Source organism: Dasypus novemcinctus, chromosome 6, assembly GCF_030445035.2.
Source record: "Dasypus novemcinctus isolate mDasNov1 chromosome 6, mDasNov1.1.hap2, whole genome shotgun sequence".
Lineage (NCBI taxonomy): Eukaryota > Metazoa > Chordata > Mammalia > Cingulata > Dasypodidae > Dasypus > Dasypus novemcinctus.
In genome coordinates this window covers 130049074-130061501 of record NC_080678.1, presented here as the reverse complement: position 1 = coordinate 130061501, position 12428 = coordinate 130049074, and the positions used below count along the sequence as shown (strand labels likewise).

The window sequence follows — 12428 nt, the reverse complement described above, 5'->3', positions numbered from 1 at the left end:
GCAGGGCAGTTGTGGCCCTGTCGGCTGCCTCCCTGCTGGGCTGGGGCAGGAGCCCTGGAGCCTGGGAGCAGCGGCAGTGACCGTGGCCTGCTGGGGATGGGGTGGCGTTGCAGACTCAGCTCTCAGAGGCCGTGGCGAGGAGCTTCGCTGGCCTCGTGCCTGGGGCTGGGTGGGTGGGCTGCGAAGGGGGCCTGCTGCTGCGCTCTGGCTGCCCCCATCAGTCTGGCCTAGCCCTCCCCTGCACTGAGTAAGAGCCTCAGAGGGCGGAGGCTGCAGCTGGCCTTTCCAGCCTAAGGGGAGCGGGCAGCTGGAGCCCGGGCGGTGGGCCCCGGGAGGCCCCCTTCAGCCTTCCGCACGAGGCCCTGGCAGGGAGCTGGAGCCCTGACGGCTCAGGCCCCGTAGGGCCCCCAGTGGCCGCTGGAAAGGCAGCTGCAGGGACCAAGTGCCACGTCCCCTGCCTGCACTTGACCTACCTCGTGGGTACCGCCCGCCATGGCCTCCTGAGAGAGAAGCACTCGCAGGCCGAGAGGGGCCAGGCAGGGCCACCTGGGGGAAGTGGCTGGAGTGGTCTCTTCTCCCCAGCCTGAGAGGGCCAGCCCCCTGGCGTGAGGCGGGAGGGCCTGGACCCACACTGAGCCCTCCCGGCCGACGCGCCCGTGTGAGTGTGCTGAGGACACGGCTCCGCAGGCGCTTTGCCACGCTGAAGGCACAGCTGATGGGAAGGTACCTGGAAGAGGACGGGGGCTCGGGTGGGCTCTGAGCCCACCGTCTGCTCAGGTCTGGGTCCCAGCTTGCCAGAGCTGAGGCCCCGAATGTACGGGCCATGGGGGCCGTGGACTTGCGGCCAGGGCTGCGCCGGGCTGGCCTCTGGCCTCGGGGTCAGTGCCCCGGCAGAGCTGAGAGTTGTGCAGTTATCCACCTTGCACTTCCGATTCCGTGTCGGGGAGATGCCTCCGTTCCCTTGGCTTCTCTCCAGGACACAGTGGCTCACGCCGGCAGCCGCGGATTATTCAAGACCCTTGGGGCCGGCTGGGTCGTTCCGCCCTGGGCTCACGGGAGCGTCTGCCGCTGGGCGCGTGACTGGGGGTCTCCACGTGTGTCTCACGTCCTGCTGGCAGGCCAGCCTGAGTGTTCTCAGGGCACTGTGGGGCCTTGGAGGGGCCCTTTATTCAAACCCCAGGCTGTGTCCAGGTGGCAGGTATCCTGTCGGCCAAATCGGGCCCCCTGGCCGCGCCCCGAGTGGGAGTTGCAGGGGACGGTGCAGTTACCGGGCAATGGTGTGGGCGGGGGGGGGGAGGTGACAATCCTGGAGCCCTGCAGGCAGCGAGTCGCCCATATCTGGGGACGCTGTTTGCACCAGGCTGGGTGACCGACGGTCCCTTGGGCAGGGCCGTGGACTAAAACTTCCTTTGATGATGGGCATTTCTATCTGCAGCATCCACTGTGGTAGCCGCCCGCCCCGTGGCAAGGGAGCCCTGCAAACCAGGGAGCTGAACTTTGACTAATTTAGTAATCTCAGTGGCACACAGGGCTGGTGGCTCTGGTACAGGGTAGCCCTGAACTTGGGGTCGGGCAGCCCGAGAGCCCAGCGCTGGTTTTGGACGGGCTGCCTGCTGGGCCTGAGGCCTCCTGAGCCGAACTTGGTGCCCATGAGCTGAGCTGTGCAGGAGGGCAGGGGGCTGAGGCGGCAGCTGACGCCTCCCAGCCATTGCATTCCGCTCCTTGACGCCCCTGGTCCTTCCGCCCTGCCCCTCCCTCTGCCCCTCCAAGAAGCTCCAAAGCACTTTCACCGATTTCCTTTCAAAAGACTTGGGCTCCTGCTCTCCAGGCATGTTGGCGAGGACTGGCCTCTCTGTGCATCGAGGGTGTTTCTGGCCTGGGCCCAGGGCACTGGGGTGGGTGTGAGGCCCTGCGCCGCGGTCCTCGGTCAGTCCTCCATGCCCACTTGGCGGCCCTGGGGAGCCCTGTGCAGGCTACCCCGTCCTGGCCCTGGGCTTGGAGAAGACACTTGTTCTGGCTCCCAGGCCCCCCTTTGCCCCCGACTCAGTGGGCAGAGAGCCACCGAGACCCCCATGCACGGGAGGGCTGGCAGGGTCTGGGTGCCAGGCTGTGCACCAGGGGGCGAGACTGCTGACCGGTGAGCATGAGGCCATGGGCATCCGAACTTAACTGCAGGTGCCACGGCTTGAGTGCCACCTCCAAGAGGACTCCCGGGGTTCTCATTTGGGCACCACTGTGCCCCTCGCCCCGGGCACCTTAGGAGGCGGCCCCTGCACGTCCCAAGCGCAGGCCCCTGGGGCACGGCAGGTGGGAGCCCCAGGACTTGTGACGCCCCGCGGTGAAGAGCGCCTGCCGGGAAAACGGCCACTCGCGGTTGTATCCCCGCTTTACAGATGAACACACCGGGGTGCAGAGGGGCTGGCGAACCTGCCGAGTGCTCAACGACTGTGCCATCTCCTGAGTGCGGGGGTGCGGCAGGCACCCAGCCTGCTCCTGAGCTTTCCCCTGAGTGGGGGGCAGGAGTCCTGCCCACAGCCCACCCCCCTGCTCTCCTCCCCGGCCTCTGTAGGCCTGTCCACAGGCCACTGGTCGGGCTTTCCTGGGGAGCCCTTCCTCCCGGCCGGGTGGGGAGCCTGGGTGCTCCCTGCAGCTGCCTGGGACGTTGGTGGAAATGTCACGAAACCAAAAGTGTGGCAACAGAGCTGGTTGGAGAAACAGAGGCTGGCTGAATTAAGAGTGTTCACCTTGACTGTGATTCTCGGGGACCGGGTGAGCCAGAGCCTGCTCGTGGGCAGCCCTGGGGGGCTCCAGGGCCAGGGAGCCTGTGGGAGGCCCGTGGGAGGCCCGGGAGCACAGCCAGGCACGGCCTTGCCCTTGGCGGTGGAGTGCGCCAATAGGCCAGGTTAAGGAAACAGCCCAGGCTTTGAACGAGCAGCGCATTGGTTGAGACTCTGGGCTGCCAGGGATGGAAACCCAACTCGAGTGGGCTTAGGCAAGAAGGGGAATTTGCTGATGGAGCCGAAGCGTGCAGAGGACACAGGCTTCAGACGGACGGATCCCGAGGCTCGGGGACATCCTCAGGACAGCATCACCCTGGGACCTGCTTGCTTCTGCGTTGGCTCCGTTCTAGGTGGGCCACGCTTTGGGGAGGTCAGTTGGCTTTACAGGGTTGGCCACTCGTTAAAAAAATTTCTTTTTTCCAGCACCTCCCATCCCTTGCAAGTAGAGATTTGGGCTCCAGGTCCCTTCTGGATGGCCATCCCTTGGGAATTTATTCCAGCTCCCTCTGTGCATGCGTCCTGACATCACGGCACCTGCAGAGAAAGAGCAAGCTTCTTCCCCAGGCCCTCCAGCCACAGTGCTAGGAATCTTCTCTCAGTGTGCCTCCTTGGGTCCTCTGGTCAACCTTGAGCCAGTCAAGCTGTGATGTTCTGAGGGCCAGGCTTGGGTAGCACGGCTTGGGGTAAGACAGTGCAGGGGGAGTGTCTCATCAAAGAAAACCAGGGTGCTATTAGCTGGCGGGAGTCCCCGAAATCAGCCGGGGTCCCGAGCCTCAGGGCTGGGTTGCAAGGGCACAGGGTGGGCATCAAGGGCCTCCCACCCCAGCAATATCCTTGGCCCACCCTGACTCCCGCCCCCAGCCCGGGCCTCCCTGCCCTCTCCCGGGCTTAGGCAGCGCCCTGTCGGGGTCGGGGATCGTGGGACTGAGACGACTCTCTTCTGTCCTTCTCCCGCTGCTCAGATATCCGCGGGCTCCAAAGCTTCCTGGACCAGGCGTCACGGCTGGGCCTTGACGTGTCTTTGCAGAAGGTGGAGAAGAACATCAGCCACGTGTTCACCAGCCTCTTCACCACGATGAAGACCGAGGAGCTGAACCGCTACCGCGACACGCTGCGCCGCGCCATCCTGCTGCTCAGCCCCCAGGGAGCCCACGCCTTCATCAACGAGGTAGGCGCCCCGGTCGGCCCCGTGCGTGCGCCTGGGGCCCAGCGCGCCCCGTCAGGGTCGGGCGCTGCAGGACGCCCACCGTCCTTGCTTCCCCCGGAGCGGGCCTGCTTGGCCGCAGGTGGCCGTCGGGGGGCAGGCGCCAACACAGCTCCGCTGGCGCGCGGTCCAGATGCCGAGGCTGGGGGCAGCCCGTGGGAAGGCCCGTAAAATCCGGCCCTGCGTATGGAGACAGACTTCCTCTTTAAGTTTTCCTCTTTGCTGACAGGTGTTAGCCTCTAGGGAGAACATAAATCTCCAGCTGCCTGCTGTGGAGGTGGGCAGCTCTGCCTGGGGATTTGTCAGCCCCCGGAAAAGGTGTTTGCTGCGTACGGCCAGCTGGTGCGTTGTGAGCGCGCTCGTTTAGTGATTTCTGTGATTTTGGTGCCCAGACTGATGAGCTGCTTTAATACTCCCTAGGGGTCAGGACCCCGACAGAGCCCACACCGGGCAGTGAAGCACAGAGTCGGTTAATTTGGCAACAGACTAGCATGATCCACGTTATCTGCACGGGCTGATGGGTGGCCGCCAGGAAGTCCAGCGGCAGAGGGGCGATGAACCGGGGGCAGGTCCCAGCCTGGCCCGGGATGCGGGGGGCATGGGAGGGGGCCGTGTTGGGCCCAGGGCGGCCCTAGTCCTTTCGGACTGACAGCAGAATGGAGGGAAGGGCCGGTTACCTTCTTCCACCTGACGGGCTCTGCTTCTTACTCTGCGCTCCCTGGGAACGAGTTACCCCTCACGCGGCGCCTCGTGCCTCTGCCTCCGCCGCTGCCACCGCAGCGTTGGGAATGGTTCATTCAGAGCGAGTGGCTGGCGCCCTGGCGCGACGCGCACTCAGGCCCTGGCCTGCTGGCGGGCAGCCAGGTGGCGGTGTCCTGTGGGTTCTCGGCCTGGTCCCCAGAACACGGTCCCCTGGGCAGAGTGAGCCATTCTGGTAAGGGGCAGCCCAGGAAGGGCCCTGCTGGCACGACCGGCCTTTCTCATCGTGCCCCCAGCGGTGTCCTTGCAAAACGGCCCCCGGCCAGGGTCTTCTCCAGCCACGGGGTCAACTCCTGCGGCCACCCCCCCCAGTCTTCTCACTGCCATGCCCCTCGCCCTGCTTCCTTTCCTCCTTTCCCCTGCTCTGCGGTTACGATTGGGAGAGGAACGACTATCGGCTTTGGAGCTAAGCAAATCTGGGGTGAGACTTGGGGTGCCTCCCTCAGCCTCAGTTTCTCCATCTGTAAAATGGGATGACGGCGATGGCGGGTGGGGAGCGGTGGATGCTGGCTTCTCCAGGAGCAGCTGACTTCACTGCATGTGGGGACCCAGTTCCCGGGGAATTCAGCCCCTTCCTCTGTTTCTAGACCTTGCAAGGATTTGACACCAGCTGATTGGGGGGCCTGAAAATGTTATTTCCAAGCGGTTGACTATGTGAGCCCCCGCACCGGGGGCTTTGCTTGGCCCCACATGGGCCTGGCGCCTTCCTGCTTCCCTGAACCGCACGTGGTAAGCCGTGGCTTCTGGGTGGCGTGGAGCTGGGGAGGAGCCTTAGCGTCCAGCGAGATTGGCAGGCTCTGGCCTGCAGGACGAGGCACCCTGGGCCTCGGTGCGGGACCAGCTGCTCCTGCGATCGCCTTCAGCTGGCGCCAGCGAGCCTCTCAGTCCCTGGCCCCCAGCCCTGCCACCAGGTGAGGGAGGGAGCCGTCGTGTCCCGGGGCCACCATGTGCCAGCCCTTTGAGGGCATCCTCTGTTTCTCACGCTGTGCAGGGGAGGAAGCTGAGGCCAAAGAAGTTAGATGACTTGCTGAAGGTACTCAAATAGCAACTCAGGGGACGGGACCTGAGCACAGAGCTGGCCCAGACCAGGGCCCCCTCTTCCTTGCTGTTCTGCTTGGAACAGAATGCAAATGTTTTGCGGGCACCATGGTGGGTCAAATCGATGTGCTTGCTTCCCCGGGAAGGGGCTGGAGAGCACCCAAGGCTGCTATCCCAGAGCATTTTAAGGGAGCGTGCTGGGTATGGGCGAAGCGTGGGAGGGGAAGGAACGTGGGCTCTGGGGTCACACATCTAGATGTCCAGCTGATCCAGCTGCAGGTCCCCTGGTGACCCCGGAGAAGCCGTCCCTGTCCAAAGCCGGCCTTGCACTGGGCTTCTGGAACATCCTCTGTCCTTGTCATAGCAAAGACGTTGCCGGGGGCACTCCCAGAGCGTGTCCTGAATTTTAGGAAACTCTGCGCAGTGTTTCGGCGAGGGGAGCTGGCCTCCTAGCCCCAGGATCGGGAGCTGTTGTGCTCTGCAGGCACTGGTCCTGGCTGAGAGGCGGCAGGTGGGGCTTCCGGGGCCCCTCAGCTCCGACTTCTCCCCGGGCCCCATGGGAGGGAGTGCGGGAGATGGCATCTGCTTGGACCCTTTCACCTTTGGTTAAATGCATATCCCTGGCTGAGGCTGGCATGCTCACCGATAAGAGTCACAAAGTGCCCGATGAGCCTCTTAGCTGCCGGAGGCCCTGGGATGTGGATTTGCTGTGCCGGGAGCTGCTTCTGCACATGGTGTCCACAGCGCATCCAGCCCCCGGGGTGGCTGCCAGCCTGGTGGGTGCAGGGTGCACCACCCCTGGGGACCACTACTTCACAAGGGCGCCACCCCGCATGGGCCCCTGGACGCGGGAAAACCAGCCTGGTGGCGGGTGCGGGGGTCGCGGCAGGCGGAGGCTCTGGGCCTCTCGATGACCGCCGGCCACCCTGGGCTCGGGGCGCGGGTGAGGGGACAGCAGTGGCACTCGGTGCTCTCCTGGTCCAGCGCTGCTTCTTCCGGCAGGGCCCGCCCTGCGCTGGGCTGGGCTCGGCTTTGGCGCCGAGTGTGGGAAGGGGGCTCCTTCTCGTCGCCTCTACCTGGGGGTGAGGTCGTATGCTGCACCTTGCGTTCCTCTCTGGCTGCTTGAGTGGGTTCCGGCGGCGAGTGCCAGCCCCCCGTGCAGCCGCCTTTCTGCTGGCCGGTCAGCCCAGCTCACCAGCTGGGGTAGGTGGGTGAGTGGGCAGCCTCAAGTTCCTCCAGGAACCCAGCACCCCAAAGCAACTGGGGTGAGAGTAGCGGAGAGTCTGAGGGCCTGGCTCCTGGGAATCTTGTCTGTGGCTGCCGAAGCCTCCTGCCCAGTGGTTCTTTCTTTCTTTAATCCAGCACTGAACGAGCGCCCTGCTGTGCCACCTTCCATGCTGGACACTGAGGCTGTTGTCCCTGCTCTCACAGGGTCCTGAGTTCAGAGTAATCAGAGCCCCTCGCCTGTCACCAGAGCCCCTCACTTGTCACCAGAGCCTGTCACCTCTAACTGGACCACGTCACCTGTCACCAGAGCCCCTCACCTGTCACCAGTTCCCTTTGCCTGTTACCAGACTCCATTACCTCTAACAGACCTCACTTATAATCAGTGCCCCTTGCTTCTAACTAGACCTCCTCACCTGTCACCAGAGGCCCTCACCTGTCACCAGAGTCCCTCACCTGTAAGAGCCAAGGTGTGCACAAGATCCTGTGAGGGCCCTGAGGATGGAGCAGTGCCTTCTGGCCAGGGAGAGACGGGGCGGTCACAGGGGCAGGAAGCTGCCTGCGGTAGGTGATGATGGGCTGACTCTGCAGGAATGAGGGCGCATCACCTTCATGGTCAAGGAGGAGCTGGGGAGAGGCTTGTGGAGAGCCCCTGTGTGTCACGGGCTGTGCGTCGTGTGACTGCAGCAGTGGGTGGGCAGGGCAGGGGCAGCTGGAGCCGAGGCTGCCGTGTCAAAAGGAAGTTGCCCAGGTCAGGGAGCCTGAACCTCAGGCCCAGTTTGTTCTTGGGGTCCTTTTTATGGTCTTAGAGGTTATCTCCGTGGCCACTACAGGGTTGTTGGGATAATTTTATATATATATATTATTGTCAGGCCAGCTTGCTGGGGAGAACTCCAGTCCACAATAGATTATGATGCTATGGTTCATCTCATCTTCCTGGAGGGACTTCCTTCCATCTATCCACATACCCATTCATTCATCCATCTGTCCATCCACCCACCCATCTATCCATCCACCCGCCCATCTATCCATCCATCCGCCCATCCATCCATCCACCCACCCACCCACACATCCATCCCTCTTCCCACCCACCTGCCCATCTGTCTGCCCATCCACCCACTCGTCTGTCTTCCTGCCCACCTATCCATCCGTCCATCCCTCCATCCATCTGTCCATCCATCCATCTGCTCATCCATCTCTTCACTTGCCCATCTATCTATCCATCCATCCAATCATCCAACCATCCATCCACCCACCCACACATCTATCCATATTCCCACCCACCCACACATCCACCCATCCCAACTGTCCATCCATCCATCCATCCATCTTCCTACTTGTCCATCCAGCCATCCAGCCATCCAACCAGCCAGCAAGCAAGTATGAGTGCCTACTATGGATCAGGAACCACATCAAGTACTGGGGAGAACACGGAGGTGGTTCCTTGTCCCCTAGACCAGCTATGTCATTGACAGCTAGCTGAAGTCCATGGCCAGAGTCCTACTGGGCATCCCAGCAGCTGGCAGAGGCTGTGCCCAGGGCTCTCATCACTGAGGCCTCCTCTGGGTGTGTCTCTTGTTCTTTGTGTGTGTGTATATGTGTGAGTGAGTGGGCTGGTGGGGGGACAGGGTGGGGGACGGAGAAATCTCTGTGCTTTGTGGGGCGATTTCAGACCTTTCTTTCCATCTCTCATTCATTGTTTCTGTGCCTCTGTCTCTAGGGTACTTAGGCCTCCCTCTTTCTTTTTGTTTTATCTTTATTTCATCTCCCCCCATCTCTTTCATCTGACTGGAAAGAATAGAAAAATTAATCTGTTTTAAGGTATTCATTCTGTTTATGAAGTGTTGTCACTCCTTGCTCTTGGTTCACGAGACAGACAGGAGCAGCCTGCCCGAGCCCGGCAGCCTGAGCACCATTTGTCTTTGTACGTCCTGCTGGCGTGGACACGTGTTCTTCCACTGGACAGCAGAGCCCTCAAAGGCAGGCACTGTGTTCCCTATTTTATCTTCAGGGAGCAGCAAGGGACTGGGCCACACAGCGGCTGTTGAGGGGATACACGAAGGGATGGTTTATATTCCTGACTTTCAGCAGAAAGGGCGGGAGGCTGGGCTTTCCTTGTGCGCGCAGGGGCTTTCTGGCTGGTCAGCAAAGTCCTGGCCAAGCCCCCACTAGGGGGCTGTGGTCTAAAGCATCTCCTACTGGGAAGGCTTGAGTTGGCTTAAGACCCTGTCTTTGACCTCCCTGGACCCATGGGTGGGGCTGGCGGCATGCCTCTGGGCCCATGGCACGTGGTAGGGGCGAGCGGGGCACCGAGAGGTGAGCTTGTGGGGATAGGATCGAAGATAAGCAGGTGTGGGAAACTGGACACACACACACGATGATACAACCAACCAGCCACCTGCACCAGAACAGCCAGACTCTCAGTCTTGCCCAGAGTCCAGTCCTAGCCCGGACACACACTTCCACAAACACACAGATCTGTGCACAAACACACACACATACACGCAAGCCGGGATAACACGCACGCAAGCCATTGGTGTCAGAGCAGCTCGGGATGTCAGTGGGAAACAAATGGCAGTTCCCAAGGGACAATGCAGCAGATGGCATTTATCTTTGCAGTTAGACAGACACCAGCGCTCGCTTTCTGTAGTGGGAAGGTGGGGAGGGAGAATGGTGAGCGGCACAGCCCTCCGTAGAGAAGCCTTCCATCATCCTGGGAGTGGGTGTCCCCTGGAGCCCAGGCTGGTGGAGCAGGCGAAGGGGAAGGACAGAAGCGGGGGGGGGGGGGGGGTCCCTCAGTTGCTCCTTGGCATGTTCTCCAGCAAGACGCGTGGCTGGAGGCCAATGGAATCCCTAAGAGACACGCAGCCTGGGTGACTCCTGGCTTCTCATCAATTGCTTCTCAGAGTGTGCTGCCGCGAGTTAGCCTCCCACAATTTGAATACAAAGACTGTGCTTTTTAATACATTTGTAGCAAAGGTAAATTAAGTAATCGCACATGTTCTGTTGCCCCACATGATATATGCAAATATTTCTCACTCCAACACTGTAAATCTTTAGCAGATGACTTTATCTCTCAGAGCTGGGATAATTCTGTGCCATTTAAGTATCATTTACCAGAATATTTTAAATTACTAATTAATTATAGGAGATTAATTTTTAAATATGGCCCCACATTTGCATTTAATTATATCCTACTGTTTACGGATTTTAAAGCCTTAGCACTTTAACAAAAGTGCTTTGAGTCTGGGAAATGACTCTTTTTTTTTTTTCCTCCTCAGAAATTCTTAGAAATGAGATCATGGGCAGGAGATATTTTCTCGAGTCTGTTCTGGTAGGTTCAGAGCTCGGTGGAGACGAGAGGCATTCCGGAACGCGGGGCCTGTCTGAGACGGGGAGGGAAACAGAGGCAGAGAGCCGTCCTGCCTGGCCTGACTGCACCCGCCCGCAGACCCCTTCCTTCTCGGCCACCGCAGTCCTGCTCCGTCTCCCAAGTCCCACACCTGGGGGTGGACTTACTGTGCTCCCTCCCTGCCGAATAGCCCTCTGCCCTTCTCCCCACGGCAGCGCAGGCCACGTCCTGTGACGCCTGCCCACACCCCGACACTGCCCTGTCACCTCCATCACGGAGCCCTGCCACAGCTCTCACTGCCTGGGTTGGGACGGTCTGCTTGCACTTTGCTCCCATGTGACCTGGGAGCTCTTGAAGGCAGGAACCATGGTGTGCTCCTCTTTGCTAAGGGCCTTTTTGGGGGGCTGCGCACTGTGGTTGGCAAACAAGCGACTGAAGGGTGGGATCCCAGGAGCACCGAGCTCTAGCCCTGCGCAAGCATGCCTGGAAGCTGCATGACCCGTGGGCTGACTGGGTACACCCCTGGTGCCTCAGCAGAGCAGGGGCACTGCGTAAGACGCCGTTTGGGGAACTGGATGTTTGGTTTTAGATATTTCCAAAGAGCGTCAGAGCACCCGTCAGGGGGAAATCCCTGCCTCGTGCTGGGCTTTCTGATGCTCATTTTCTGGCGTGGAATTCTTCTCTTTCCAGTTTCATCTTGAGTCGTGCATTGTGTTTCCAGGGCTCAGGCGCGCTCGGGAGGCCTGGGGCGTGCTTCCCGGGGCCACGAGCGGGTCAGCGGGGTCTGCAGACACTTGGTGCTCTGTCCTTCTGTGCCTCATGGAGCAGCTGAGCCAAGCGTCGGGTGTGCCCCGTGGAGACACTGTGGCTTATTACCAGGTAGCCCTTCGGCTGGGGAGGCTGCCGGCATGAGAAAAAGGCATTTAGGAGGAGAAGCAGCCTGGAGCAGCCGAAACGCTGCAGCTACCCTTCCTGCTGTGCAGACCCCGAAGGGCACTGGTCCTGGGGCCTCCGCGGCGGCGGTGGGTCAGCCTGCTTGTTGACAGAGGGCCTGGGGGGAGCCTGGCGGGGAGCAGGAGCATCTCACCGGGGATTGTGGGAAGACTCAGGGTACGTGAGGACAGCCAGAGGTGAGGTTTCCCAGTGGGCCTGAGCTCATCCTGGAGAGCACGTGTGGGGGCAGCCCACCTCCAGTGCCATCCTCTTCCTGTGGTTTGCTTCCAAATGGAGCCCTCGCCTGGTGCTCGAAGAAACGGACTCGGGCAGGAAATGGGCCTTGGTCACCTGCCACCTGTCCAAGCTGCCAGTCTGCTTGGAGCGGAGAAGCCCTCTGTATCAGTTAGCTAATGCCACATAACAAACAACTCCAAAACTCAGTGGCTTGAAACAAGAAGCCAAGATTATCGCTCAGGCGTCTCCCAGGTGGCTGCGGGGTGCTGCTGATCTGGTGGGGCTCGGCTGATCGTGGCTGGCCTCGCCCGTGCAGGCTGTAAGCTGGGGTGATGGGGTGACCGCGCCGCGGGTCTCTCACCACCTGCTCAGCAGCCCATGCTGACTGATACAGCAACAGCAGAGTCCCAAGAGAGTGAATCACGTGCTTGGAGCCCTCTGAGGCCCGGGCTGGGAAGCCGCATGCCAGAGCATCTGCCACCGTCCCTGGGCCAAAGCCAGCCACAAGGTCAGCCCCGATGGAAGGGTTGGGGAAAGGGGCTCCACCTCGTCTTGAGGGGGGCGGGGGAGAACGGCCAGGTCAATTGCAAACGGGGCGGATACGGTAAAGGACGGAGGGCTGGAGCCACGTGGTAGCCCATCTCCACAGCCTCGGTGGGTAGACGAGATTCCGGGGTGGCCTCCCAGGGAGCAGTGGGCCGGCCAGTCTGGGGAGCCACGTGTCCCTGACTCTCACTCTGTTTCAAGATGGCACGGCTTTGGGGTGAGCACAGCGAGGGAAAGGGTGTGGAAGTGAGGGAAGGCCGGAGCAGGCGTCAACTTATTGACCACTTTATGTATTCTTCATATTAAAAAAAAATCCTATCATGGTAATGTATATATATCACAAAACATACCATTT

At 60.9% G+C, this 12428-nt stretch overlaps 1 protein-coding gene across 1 annotated transcript in view; it reads left to right on the top strand.

The window, feature by feature from the left end:
• Positions 1-12428, top strand: part of GRID1 (glutamate ionotropic receptor delta type subunit 1) — a 688202-nt gene that overhangs the window by 225510 nt on the left and 450264 nt on the right. The window contains exon 4 of the mRNA XM_058299400.2: positions 3743-3948. Coding sequence (XP_058155383.1) covers positions 3743-3948 — 206 coding nt within the window. The remainder of the gene's footprint in view (positions 1-3742; positions 3949-12428) is intronic.